At 43.5% G+C, this 13903-nt stretch overlaps 2 protein-coding genes across 3 annotated transcripts in view; both read left to right on the plus strand.

Moving 5' to 3' along the window:
• mphosph8 (M-phase phosphoprotein 8) overlaps positions 1 to 12904 on the plus strand; it is a 28330-nt gene extending 15426 nt beyond the window's left edge. Inside the window, 7 exon segments of the mRNA XM_086051070.1 lie at positions 9407 to 9547; positions 9652 to 9738; positions 10449 to 10603; positions 10672 to 10823; positions 11438 to 11562; positions 11651 to 11734; positions 12171 to 12904. Of these exon segments, the coding sequence (XP_085907196.1) occupies positions 9407 to 9547; positions 9652 to 9738; positions 10449 to 10603; positions 10672 to 10823; positions 11438 to 11562; positions 11651 to 11734; positions 12171 to 12212 (786 nt within the window). The 3' untranslated portion in view covers positions 12213 to 12904.
• On the plus strand, positions 2 to 6616 carry LOC147136768 (uncharacterized). 2 transcript variants are annotated; one of them, XM_086051069.1, is made up of 5 exons: positions 2 to 1206; positions 1468 to 1536; positions 1686 to 1732; positions 2234 to 4364; positions 4717 to 6616. In XM_086051069.1, the coding sequence occupies exons 4-5, from the start codon at positions 2246 to 2248 to the stop codon at positions 6000 to 6002; spliced, it is 3405 nt and encodes a 1134-aa protein (XP_085907195.1). In that variant the 5' UTR covers positions 2 to 1206; positions 1468 to 1536; positions 1686 to 1732; positions 2234 to 2245; the 3' UTR covers positions 6003 to 6616. The 2 variants fall into 2 exon arrangements, with proteins under 2 accessions (XP_085907195.1, XP_085907194.1); XM_086051068.1 differs by having other exon boundaries at positions 1347 to 1732.
• Positions 12905 to 13903: the final 999 nt, after the last annotated feature.

A 13903-nucleotide genomic window follows, 5' to 3' on the forward strand; every position in this document is an offset into this window, starting at 1 on the left:
ATTTAACCACAAAGTAACAACATGCACATCAGAGCACAGCCAAGTGTTCTTTTGGGCATGGTATCGTTATTCCATTGTTCCCATAGGAGTGGAAATAATTCAAAGCACGTTATTTTATTTTATTTTTTTATTTACTATTTTTCTAATAGTGTATTTTCTGTCTTGAATTTCCCACTAATGTCTTTTTGTCTGTTTTTATATTTTTTTATCATAGTTTTGAATTTTCTTTTATTCTTCCCATTGTTTCCTAATGTTTTGCTGTTTCTTTTTACAATTGTGTGTTTTTGTGTCTAAGCAGTCCTCCGAAATAATCTTAAGCGTATCAAATCTTTAAGCGTGTATCTGCCAACAATGTCCGCAATGGTCTTAGCGATCGAGCAGCCGCATTCCGTGTTATCAAAGTTTGAAACTTGGTATGAACAAAAAGGTCACACCTAAAATCCATCCATTTTCAATACCACTTGTTCAAGGTTCGCTGGGTGCTGGAACATTTCTCAGCTGACTTTGGATTTCGGAACATAACACTTAGATCGCTGGAATCGTCTTTAAAAGATCTGCCTGATAATGCTGGTCTCATGTGAATCAAATTATCTTTGAAATATCACACATATACCAACTTTTAAGTTCATACAGTGAGGTTAGTGGGTTGGGAAAAAAATGAGCAACGAGCTATGGTGTTGGTTTGAAAACCGGAACAAAATATTTGTGCACCCCTGTTAAGAAAATCATATTCTGTCCCAGTGGCCTTTATTTATCTTTGAGGCACATATCAGCAACTGACTAAAATCTCTGTTTGGCTTATTTTAACTGTTGATTGATGATTGATGATGTTGTTCCGCCTCTGGCTGAGTACTTTAGTGTAGGACTCTTCAGCACTTTGCACCTTGGTTGCCCTGCCGGTTTGTGTGTATGAGTGTGTTAATGGTTTGCATTTTGTCCTGTCAAATTTGGCATTAATCAGGTTCATTGCACCTAATTTGATTGCAAAGTGGGCTTTTGGATGATTGATTGATTCATTCATTTATTTTTAATGGCTTAAACAACACTGGTCATTTCCTACCGTTTCATTGTCAAAGTTTTGCACTTGGCAAGATCAGATCAGGTCTGGTTGTGACAACGATGAAACGGCAATTCCCGCAGGACATAAATTTGGCACTTTTTCATCTATGCTGTCCATGGACTCTGTCTTCACTGCGACAATCCCAGGTAAGAGCCTTTGTCGTTTTTTTGACAACAAAGTCATGTAATCCATGGATGGTTGTTTTCAGAATAATAGGGGGAAAAAAAGGTGGAAAGCTCCAAAACGTGAAGAAAATTTATCAAATGTGTTTTTGTTGTTCCTTAAGGAGAAATGAAGAAAACAGACTATAAAGCCAACTCGTTGAATTCCTTTTCTGATAAAAGCACACTTTTGGAAAAAAAAACCCATCCATGTTGCGTGGATTCTGACTTTGAACTCCTCTTCAGTCCAAGACCATTGGATGACATCACACAGTTCATTTTTGCTTTACTGGGAATCGTGACCCACTTGTACAAGTATGTTTTCGAACAAATGCTTCACAACTGTATTTTTATTTTTTTATTTATTTATTTTTAAGAAGTGCCAGATTCTATTTTTTAACGTCTCACTACATTTGCATCCTGTGCTGGTCTGCGGGAGCTCTTGACATTGTCTGTGTTTTCAGGCAACCAAGATGTCTAAGAAAGACTCAAGAAAGTGGACAAGAAGCAGGTACACACCATATAAGAACACTTGTCATCTTCATAATCATGTAGCACATGTGCCATGCGCCAATCATCTCCTCGGAATTCTATCTTTTTGAACACATACTCTAATTGCTAAAATCAAACACAAAAAGGACACCCAAATGTTTCATTCTGTCCATTTCATCGTCAACATCCCATCACGCCATTGACAAGCTTATCAGTTGGACCGTGTCAACGTGCTGCTTGATCCAATAAAGCCATTAACTTGTCCTTGAATGGGTGACGTGGTCTTTCTACTGACGATTCCTAGAGGTCTGTTACTTTTGGTTTGATTTATTTTTGGTCACATTGAACGAGCCTGGTTGAATGAGCTTTGAGTGTTAGTGTTTGCGGGGCATTGCCAAGGTGCTGGTGCGTCACACGGCCGCAGGGACATGTGCATATGATTGTTGAAGTGGCCAGTTCAAAGACACGGGAGGTTTTGATTTTGGCGACCAGTCTTATACGTCTACTTGTTCTCTTGCAGGCTTGTACTACAATGGGTGAGAAGAGGTCATTTGGCGAGAGGAGTCCAAGGGATGGGATTTTTATGTCGCACTTTTTAAACGGTCCGCAAGAGGGCAGGACTGCCAGCAAGGATGATAACCAACAGAAAGGTGCGCCGGGTTCAGTACGCAGTTCAGGTCAAGGAACAGAAGCCTCTAAGTCAGAGGGCCCAAAATTCCACAGTTTGAGCTTTGATGTTCCTAACCGAACGGCAGATGAGCGGGCCTGCGAACAAGCGGGGGGAAATGTCAAACCTGACTGCAGTGAGCAGACAAACAATTTAGCGTCAGTTTCATCCGAGGAGACAAAAGAAAACGGCGGCGGAGCGACAAAATGCTGCCGGAGGAAAACCATCGACGCTAAACGGCCGACCCGGTCCAGTCAACGGACATGCAGGAAGGTGGTCCATACGGAATCCACCACGGACGACGACGAGGAAAAGGAACCATGTAAAAAGCATTTTTGTTTGTACTGCCAAATGCCTTTCAGCCAACTGGAGAAGCACTTGGAGAAGAAACACGCCGAGGAAACCGACGTGGCCCACGCCATTCACTTCCCCAGAGGCTCCAAAGTCAGACAGACCTTGTTGGACCAAATCCGGGACAATGGCAATTACCAGCAACGTGCCAAAGTTCTCCGAAAAGGGGGAGAAATGGAGGTTGTCGCACAAACAGAGGTGAAGAGTCCTAAAATATGTGTCCGGGACTTTCTCCCCTGCCAGCACTGCTTCACCTTTTACCGCAAAACCGACCTGTGGCGTCACGAGCGTTCCTGCAAAGCCAGGAAGGGTGATGACAAATCTTCCGAAATTCCAAACGCAGAAAACGCAAGTCAGAGCGCCGCCTCACAGCTACTGCCCAGGTCAGAGTTCTTGACAGATGGCTGTAGGGAGATCATCCGCACCATGCACCAGGATGACATCGCCCGGCACATCATCCGTGACCCGCTCATTTGCAAATACGGCAGCACCTTATTGGCCAAGTATGGCCACGACAGGTCTCAGTTTGCCTACATTGGACAGAAGATGCGACAGCTGGGCCGGTTCATGATCGCCATCAACGAACTGGACGGTAGCGTGCGCTACTTGCACCAACTGTGCCTTCCATCCAGGTTCGAATTGGCCGTGGAGGGCGCCAAAAAAGCCAGCGGCTTTGATCCCAGTTGCAGTCGCTTCAAAACCTTTTCCCTGGTTTCCAAAATTGGCTACTCCTTGAAACGGGCTGCCGAGATAGCCTTTGGCGAGAGTCGCATGACCGAAGACAGGCTGACAGAGGACGAGGTGAGGGCCTTCATACAGTTAGTAGATACTAAATGGAGCGAGCGCTTTTCTCGCAAGTCCTTATCGTCCTCATCCTGCAAACCAGAGGTTCAGAAGCCGCAGGTAGATGCGTCCGGTGTGACGGAGGACCTGATCAAACTCCATCGGTTTATCGCTGATGAGGAGGATGAAGCCCGGCGGGAGCTGAGGCACAATCCCAGCGTGGCTAACTGGAAGAAGCTAAGCGAGGCCACGCTGGCGGATGTTTGCCTTTTCAACAGAACGCGTGTGGGCAACATCGGCCGGCTTCTCTTGCAAACGTACGCTGGCAAAAAGCTCTGGGGGGCCTTTGTGCCCTCAGCTGATCAAATCAAGAAATGCACCAAACTGGAGCTTGAGGTCTGTGGGCACTTCAGTCGTGTGGAGCTGGAAGGTCAGTTTGGCAGGAACATGCTTGTCCTGCTCACGGAAAAGATGACTTTGTCACTGGACCTGCTGGTTGAAAACCGCCAGGATGCTGGGGTGTCCAAGAGCAACCCGTACCTCTTCGCCCGGACTGAAGGCCACTCCTTCATCCGAGGGCTGGACTGCTTTCGAAGGGCGGCGCTGGAATGCGGCGTGAAGAACCCTGAAGCTCTCCTGTCACCGGTGCTCAGGGAACAAATCGCCTGCTGCTGGCAACTAATGAGCCTCAGCCAAGGCGAGTTGGATCGAGTGGCCGGCCTGCTGGGAAAGAGCAGCCAGGAGTGCTACGCCTTCTCTAAAAACGCATCGCAGTTGGAGGAGGCCAGCAAACACTTGCTCCAGTTGGATCGCACGCGACCGGCAATTCCAGCGAACACAGTCAGCAACGGTGAGCATCTTTTGCTATTGCATACATACTGCAAACGATGAGCGCTTTGAGATTAGTAAATCCTGTTTAGTGACTGCGGGATGGCAACAACTTGCCTGGGCTTCTCATGTTGCTCGTTACACGGGTCCATTGCATTGGAATTAAAAAAATGTTTTGGATAAATCAACATTTATTTTTTAGTCCATAAAGAAAAAACCTTTCCTACCAAAAAGATCCAAATAAAGCCATTGAACAAAATGCTTACAGTGTAGATTCCCGCCACTGTGCAGAACTGGGATCTGTCGGAAGTTGTAAATATTCAGATTGTTTTCTTTCAAGTTTTGACAACCAATTGATTACGTCTTATTTTTAGGAACACCATCCAAAGCCGTCCTGAAGAGGCGACCGTGGAGCGAATGTGAGCAGACCGCTGTCAAACATCGCATGAGTGACTTCATAAGAAGGATGAAGGTTCCCGGCAAGAAGGACTGTAACGCCTGCATCGCCGCTGAACCCGATCTGGCTGCCAGATCGTGGACGGATGTGAAAAACTACGTGCACAACAGCATCCAGACCATGCGTAGACGTAGTAACCAGCACAAGGAGGAAGGGGACGGTAGAGCTTTAAAGCCAAAGAAACTGAGAGAGGAAATCCACAGGACGGATTTGGATGATGCGTCAGCGGGTTGCAGCTTGTCGTCAGGGCTTCCGGACCACCTGAGCGAGAGAGCAAATTGTTGCATGCCTGTGCCGCCGCAAGAACCAAATCAGTACACCCAAGAGATGCCTTTAAGCTACATGTCCTTGTGTTCACCTAATGCAAATCTGATCCACGCCAGTCAGCCGCTCATGTCAACATTCACGCCTCTGAATGCCACCGACACTCAAGTGGTACCCACGTTCACACCGCTCAGCACCACCAGTGCGCTCATGTCGCCCATGTATGCGTCGGAGACTGACAGCATCCATCCAATGGCTCCTCCTTATTCGCCGAGTACCTCAAATATGCCTCCCCCGGTCTACGCCGACCCTTTAAACTCCCCGATACTTCCCAGTTTCGATGTTCCCAGCACGTCCATGCTTCCCACGTTCACAACACTAAACTCCCCAAGTCCGCCGATGGTCCCGGCCTTCTCCTCGGCCTTTAGCGACCAAAGCGGACTGATGGTGTCCTCCTTCACAGCCCTCAATCACTCCACCACGCCTTCCTACCCGACCGGTCAGCCGAGGACTTCCATGAGCGCGCAGGTGGTCCCGACGGTCCACAGAGGCGGCATTCACGACGAGGCTACCCCAACATCTCCAGTTCACCAAAAGTCTTCGCACAAACAAACCCCTTCTAGCACTAAACCCCAGAAGCGGCACAAAAGGTTGTGGAGCGCAGAGGAGCAGGCGGCCGTCCGGCGGCAGTTTGGAGACGTGTGCAAACTGGTTAAAGTGCCGGGAAAAAAGGACTGTGATGCGTGCTTGGCGGCTGAGCCGGCCTTGAATAGCCGTACGTGGAGGGAAGTCAAGTATTTTGTCCACAATAACATTCAGTCCATGAAGAGACGAAGTGTAGTGGCGGCTCTGCCGAAACTACCCGAAGAACCCAAACAGGAACTCGAGACTCCAGCGTCCAACGCGGAGTGGGATGGGCCAGTCTATCTGTCACTGTAAATAGCACGACCTAACATGTTGGGATATGTCACGGCAAGAGTTTAGTATCTGGATACAAACGTTCAGTTCTTGCCGTCCACAGTTCGGATCAGGTGTGCAAGGAGCATGCGATAGCTGCAGCCACTATGTAATTAACTCATTCACTGCCAGACATTTTCTGACCGTCTTCTACCCTACCGTTTCAAAAAATTTGAAAAAAATATAAATAAATTCCAGGGATTGAACGGCTGGACTGTGAAAAGACAAGTGCATTTGTAAATGGCAGTGAATGAGTTAATGGGGCTCTAACGGTACATCGAAAAGCGCTTGGTTTGGATACATACCTTGGTTTTGAGTTGATTGAGAATGCGGGTTGAGCTGGTGTGCTGCGGGAAAATTTCTGTCCCATTTTCCGTACTGTTTGTCCTCTTCAGTCATGGGTGAGCTGGAGTCCTGGCTGACTTTGCTCAAGAGGTGGGGTATACGCTAAACTGGTTTCCAGCACTTCGCAGAGCAGAGATAGGCAAACAACCATTTACACTCACATTCACACCTGCTGAGAGTTTAGAGTCTTCAATTGACCTAAAACATGTATTTTTGGAATGTGTCAAGAAGCCACAGTATCAGGAGGAAATGCAAGCATGGGGGGGGGGGGGGGGGCATGTAAACTCCAAAGCCCAGATTCGAGAGTGGCAGGTAGAAAAAGTAAAGGCTCTTCTACTAAATAGCAGAAGGTACATTATTAACCTTCAGATCCATCTATTGGCCGTTGAAACATCAGCATAAAAGGACTCTTCTGAAGTTTCTGCATTATGTGTTTCGAGCAAGCGGGTCACATATGCTTGCCCAGTTCCATTCATGCTACGTTTCATCAGGATTCATATTGCTACATGTCCCACATATCATCACACTCCTGTAAAAAACACGTCCATTTACAAAAAAAAAAAATCAGTGAGGTTGCACGTTACAGACAAACGCGAAAATTTAAAAGCATTACAAAATTGGATGCGTTTTTCACACGACGGCGACGATTTGCACACCGGTCGGACGGAGAAGACGGAAATGATATAATATGCAACTACTGAGTGATAATAGGACCAGAGATTGAACATCCAGCACAGTGGTGCAAAAGCTGAGACTATCTTTACAAACTTTACATTTCAGTTAACTTATAAAGATTCATATACCGGCGGACGTCCTCATACAAGTGCGAAGCGAAGCAGTCATCTAATTTTGTTGTTGTTGTCCGTTGTTCTGGCACTTGCGTGGTCAGCGCGCATACATGCGTTCTGTCAGTGCCGTCGGAAAAAAAAAATGGAGTCTAACGCATCGAGCGCAAAGGGGCCTGCGTGAACTCTGGCGGCACAGGGTTGGATGACAACATTTACAAAAATATACTTAGACCATCAGCCGTGCTACTCCATGTATAGACTGCTGAATCACGCTGTGGTTTTAGTCCAGCGGTCCTCAACCTTTTTTTCCCGCCAGGGACTCGTTCATGGTACTACGGATTATTCGCAGACCGTCAATCATTCATCAAAAGGGGCTTGCTGACGTATATTCCCGATCAGAAGCTCTGATCGGGCCGGGGTCGGGCGGATGATGACGGACATTCCCAATCAGGACCTTTTTTTTTTTTTTCTCTCTCGCGGCCCAGTACCAAATGGCACCGGTGGATGAGGACCACTCATTTTTTAGTCTACTGGACCTTTGTGCAACAAAACGGCTCCAACCGAAAGTCATTACTATTGTTGCTTTGACTGTTTGCAAATACACTAAATGTGTAAATGTGTCATTATTTTCCATGGATAACGCATTCATTTCACAGCCAAATATTAGAATTTCGTAACGTCATTTTCAACAATCAGTTGATCTCTCCGGTAAATGTTTATTTCCAAACTTTTATTCAATGTCCCATGTTGTAGGCCCCAGTATAAGTAGCACGGTATTCCCATATTCATTTGAATGCTTTATTTATCATTTTTCTATGTGTATTAAGAGTAACCTTGTACAGCAGCTATGTAGAACAAATTTAGTACTTTTAGAGACAAACAATACAACAGTGGTTATAAAATTTGGTTGATTCCAAAAATGTCCAGCTCCAAGCCGCCTGCAGACAACCAAACCTCAGAAATCTTTTTTCCGGGTCACCCCTAAGGTTCCAAATTTAGGACTCAAGCAAGAGCACTAGGGCTGCATCTATCAAATATATTTAGAATCAAGTCCCATTGATTCATTTAGGAATGAGATCAAAGTTGATTTTGCATGATTAAGCACAATAACGTTAAAAGTGTCTGTGTTTGTCCTTTGACCACTTGCGAGGGCTAGCAAATGTTTGCTATGCTAAATTAGCCAACAGATACGTTACCTTATGTTGCCAGTCGTAGATGTGCTGTTGTGGGACACATTTCACTTTAACTTCCTTTTCAAGTGTGAACTGATCCCAAACGTTGGACATTTTATCTTTTACCGCCACTTTCCCTCTGGCTGGCTGCCTTCGCACCAACTTATGTCTACACGGCCGCAGTAACATGATTCCATTTGGACAAATGAACACTGTGAAGGTTCGAGCCAGAGATTTTACTCCCACCTTTTTTTTTTTTTTTTTTTTTGAATCAATCGATTAAATGTTGCAGCCCTTGCAGCTAATCCAAACTTGAGTCTTGCTTGGGATTGTTTTTCCAAATCGGGCCCTGACCCCCTCCAATATTTGACCGCATCCGGCACACAAGCAAACCCGGCAAATTTGCAGGTCACCCCTTCAGTGTCCAGTACACACCAGGAATGAAAATCCTCACAATTTCCATGTGTCCATCCACAACAAGTGTATTACAGATCTCTTCCAGTATATCGTGTTGTAGTTTTGACTGTATTTATCGTGGAAAAAAATCACTTATTAGCCTCCAATATTGTCCAGCAATTTTCAATATGTTCTTCCAACGTTGACGGTAGTAGCCACCAAAAAACAAGTACTTTTTTCAATTTTTGTATAATTTGCCATGTCGGCCCCAGTTAATGCCTTTTATGATGTATTGTAAGGAACTTAGAACTTGTGCTTGTACAATAAAACGTTTCTTGTCTTAAAAGTCCTCCCCCCACCCAACCCTGTTTTTTGTTTTTGTTTTGTCTGCATGTGGCATTTCTCTATCCACCAATCAACAACTGTCTAGCTCCGTCCCTTAAATACCCTGCCGCGACAAATACATTGCGCTTGGTACCCCAAGGAAGACTGCATAAAAGTGTTATGGTATAAAAAAAAATAAAATAAGTAGTGCTTGATGGAAACAGGACCTAAAAATGAAAACATTGATTTCTGATTCAAATTGACTGTTGCCCACTGTTATCCGGTATGATACCGTCTCCATACCAAATGTGAACATTGTTGCTACTTTCTTCACACTTTGTTGTCATAATCGTGATACCAGGATGTCAGCGGGATGTCACTAAGCATGCTGGCGGCAGCAGGCGGTCAAGACGACATCCTCCGTTTGCTGATCAGGAAGGGCGTACGAGTGAATGGTCGACAGCATAACGGCACCACGGCCTTGATGCACGCCGCCGAAAAGGTGACGAAAAGTGCCATTTCAGCTCGCCTGCTATCACAGGGCTTGGCGTTCAATCCTGTTTTTTTTTTGTTTTTTTTTTTCCTTTTCCATTTCTGCTTTTTCAGAATTTCGTGACGACTGTCGCCATCCTACTGGAGGCGGGCTCGTACGTCAACGCGCAAACGAAAATTGGCGAAACGGCATTAATGAAGGTGAGGATTCATTTTACTGCTTTCTTTTTTTTTATACGATCGGAGTTTGTGTACCCCAGTGACGTGAGTTTCACTGATCTACACAAAATCCAATTAAAAAGTCTCAAGCCTCAATTCGAATTGATTGGAAGTTATCAAACAGTGGGGGGGGAATCATCCCTTTACACAAATTTCACCAAATATCACAAAATTTGGTGGACACTGCTATCATAACAAGCAGAAAAAAGTCTCAAGGCCCCATGCCATAATTTGAACAGAAAGTTGCTATTTGAGTTCAAAGCAGCCATTTTCATTCAATTTTAGGGCTCGAAGCAGAACACCAGTTTCACCGATCGATATAATATTGGGTCGATCTCTATCATAACAAGATGCACAAAAAAAGTTTCAAGAAGCCATAATTGAATAGGTCGCTGGTCATTTTTGTTTGAAGTAACCATTTTGTGCAAATTTAAGCGCTTGAACAATGTTAAAATGTTATGCTAAAATCATCTCCAAAACACCCAATGGGATGGATGTATATTTTTTACAACGCACAAAAAAAGCCTTCAGAAACCATCTGCAACTTTGAACAGAAAGTTAGCCATTTTGTTTTGAAACAGCCATTTTTGGCTCCTTGTGGGGACTTGGTCCAACTGATTCCCAGTCGGAAGTAGGCATCCTCGACAAGGTTGACATGATATTGACCAGTTTGTTTTGCGTTGCCTGGCCAGGCATGCAAGCGGGGCAATGCCGACATCGTGCGCCTCCTGCTGGAGAAGGGCGCCGACTGCAATATCCAATCCAAGCACAAGACCACCGCTTTGTATTTGGCCAAGCAAAACAACTACCTGCCCGTGTGCGACCTTATCAACAACCACACCAGCATGTGAGTCTCTTTAGGGACCTCGTGAAGCAGCATGTGACTCTGTACTAAAAAGGCACAACTCTTAACAGGCTGTCCAGCTTGGCCGAGGAAACAGCCCGGGTGTACTTTGAGAACCGTCTGGTTCTCCTGGAGCCCGTGTTCCCGGTGGCTTGTCACCGGCTTTGCGAGTGGCCTGAGTTCTCCACTGAGTTCAACTACAAGCCTCAGCCACCGGCAGATGGTAAAAAAAACACCATTAGTCCCTTGTTGCTAGCCAGACAACTTAGAGGGGAGTGGGCTAAACTCGGCTAAGTCGACCACAAAAATTACCCGCGTAATCGACGGAATAATTAATGTGATTCTAAAAAAAAAACATTTGTTCTTGACAGCCCTACAGGGGAGCTAATAATTTTTGCCACTAGCCCACAATTGCATTCACCATGTTTGTCTTGCTGGTAGCTTGTTAGCATTTTAGCATAACAAATGTGAGCATTTTATAAAATTCTCATTCCAGATAGTAACAGACTACAGGGTAAAATGTAAAATCCCTGATTCATCTACCTTAGGACCTTTTTGTTCTGTGTTTGTTATCTGAGGGGGGAGTCAAAACGAAATAAAGACTAGACTAATGAAAAATCCCAAACTATAATAACCCCGCTTAGCACACTACCTATTTCAAAGACTTGTAGCATTCTAGCACCCCTAGATTAAGACACAAAATGTTCTGGGAGTAACATTGTCAGTCCGCGTAGGTTGCCATCATAGTAACTGTTAGCATGTTAGCCTTCTACCTAGCACAAAAGGCTTTTAGCAATATAGCAACTGTCCATTGAGGCACGACTGTTTCCTCTGCAGGCATGGGCATCCTCCTCTTCATCTTCCATGCCAACTTCCGCAACGAGATCACAGCCCGTCTAGGCGGCCCATGCGGCGTCCAGGCCGTGGTGCTCAACGACAAGTTCCAGCTGCCCATCTTCCTGGTCTGTTCACTACCAATACTACACTCGGCCATTTTGTGTGGTGACGTTGACTTGAGGCCATTTTATTGTGTGTGTTGTGTCGAAACAGGACAGTCACTTCATCTACTCCTTCAGTCCCGTGGTGGGAAACAACAAGCTTTTCATCCGGCTGGCCGAGGCGCCCTCAGCCAAGGTGACCAGATGTTAGCATGCTCGCATTCGACCTCAATTAGCTTCAACAATGTAGTTACCGTCTAGTGAGGCCTGAAATGTTCATGGACATTTACATTTTGATCCATGCAGGTTGTTGGCATACTAATTGTGAACATGATAGTGTCCTACTTGTGCTCAGTTAGCACAATAACGTCCATCTCTTAGGGTGCAAAATATTAGCAGAATTTATATTGTGGGGTCTACGCATGTTGTTAGCCTAAAACTGTAACTGCTAACTGTTAGCATTTTAGCATTACAGAAGGCTTTTAGCACTATAGCACCTATCCATGGAGACACAAAATTGATTTTGTTGATCCACGAAGTTTGTTAGCATAGCAACTGTTAGCACATTAGCATTGTACCGATCTCTAGGCTTTTCATACCTTGTGATTGTGCCAATGTTTGCCTTTCCTCAGGTGAAGCTCCTCATATGTGCCTACAGAGTCCAGCTCCAGTGACACATCATATATTACTTCCCCCAAGGGGAAGGTTTGTTTATTCTTATTTTTTTATTATTGTTATGTTGGTGTTAACAAGCTCATCATTCAGGTCTAACAGCAAACAAAGGCAACAAATGCTCATCATTTCTAACAAAAATGTTTCTTCATATTTTTTCATAAACTCTGAAAAATAAAATGGTGCTACTCCTGTTCTAATTCTTCAGTTGTGTCATTACACTTTAGAGGTGTCAGGATTAATCGACAACTAATCAAATTATTTCTGTAGTCGTTCATGAAAGCAGACTGGTGATCTTTTGTTTAATCCAAATAAGACATTTGCAAACATCTGCATTTACTTTGTAAAACAGTGACCAAACCTGTAACTGAATAAGTTTCAAAAAGGTGCGTGAACGTTACATTAATCCCCTCTTTTTTAATCAATCAGAAATAATAATTGGTTAATGAGGTAAAAATGGTTTTGTAATACACTTAAATGTAAAATAAAATTGCATCCCATTTCTATTATTCGATGAATTGATGGAATAATGGATAGAAGAATGGATTCTAGCAATATTGGATAGTGACAGCCCTACTACACTTTATGAATGAATGACATGTTGCTTTGTAGTGTTTGTGTTGTTTCTAGGTTTTGTACATATTCACGTCATGTAAATAAACATCTGCTGGCTCTGGTCAATTTTGCCCAGTAACATTGTCACAAAGTTTCTTTGTGGTGGTGGGGAGTTTAGGCTTTTTCCTTTTGAGTTTTCATTTGTTTGTTTCTATCGTTTGGTTTTGAGTACTCCTTTAAAAGTAATAACTATCTTACTTTTGTTGTTTTTTGGAATAATTCCTATTCTTTTCACGTTTTTGTTTTTGACGTTTTTTATTTTGTTTTCCTATTGTTTTTTGGACTGGTTCCTTTTTCTTTTCAGTCCACTTTTATTGTTTTAGTGCTTCCTATTTGAAGTTTTATTTTAAACTTTTTTTTTCTTTTAGGGTTTTGGTTTTGGGCAATCTTCCCCCCACGGTTTTCACTGTTTTGTCATTATTTTGTGTTTTTTGTTAGCCCTTAGATTTTATTTTATTTTTTTTTTTTTTTTTTTTTAATGACCACTTGCTTTTTCAAGAGTTAAAAAAAAAATATATGATTAAAAAATGTTTTGGTTTGTTTTTTGACTTCTCACTTGTGGAAGTCTTATTACGTTTTTATTCTAGTTTTGTGTTCTTTGTTTTCTTCCTTTTAAGTTTGCTTTACAATAGCATTTTTGGGAACACTTTCCTCTGAATAATATTTGTTGTTTCCTTGTAAAGGTCTTTTTTGCTTCTATTTACTTTTGTTTTTGGACAGATTACTTACTTTTTGTTTGTTTTAACTTCAACCTTTAGAATTTTTTTCCCTTTTTGTTATTCTTTTAAGTTCTCCATTTCTTTGTCAACCCAACTGGTGAGACAGATGACTGCCCTTTTTTTTCTTGCTTTTGAAAAGCATGTGCCGTCAAACTAGATTTAGGGGGTTTCCTTAAAAATAATGTAAAAAAAAAATAGGGTGGAAAAATGTTACTAACTGCAGCAGTGCCATAGACGAGACAAAAATCATCCACCATAATTTTGTTTTGTAACGTTTTGCTTAGTTTTTTTTTCTTTTCTTTTTTTAGCGAGGAGCAACACTGATCTTGTTTTTGAAACTGCTCACTATTGAAGCGTAT

Source organism: Filicampus tigris, chromosome 14 (genome assembly GCF_054856515.1).
Source record: "Filicampus tigris isolate MCC_2025a chromosome 14, RoL_Ftig_1.0, whole genome shotgun sequence".
Taxonomy (NCBI): Eukaryota; Metazoa; Chordata; class Actinopteri; order Syngnathiformes; family Syngnathidae; genus Filicampus; species Filicampus tigris.

What these genes read in the sequence shown, in the direction of transcription:
- LOC147136768 (XM_086051068.1), top strand. Translation starts at nt 2,246, where the DNA reads ATGGGTGAGAAGAGGTCATTTGGCGAGAGGAGTCCAAGGGATGGGATT. An exon ending in AGCGAACACAGTCAGCAACG is followed by an intron (nt 4,365 to 4,716) that starts GTGAGCATCTTT and finishes TCTTATTTTTAG; the next exon opens with GAACACCATCCAAAGCCGTC.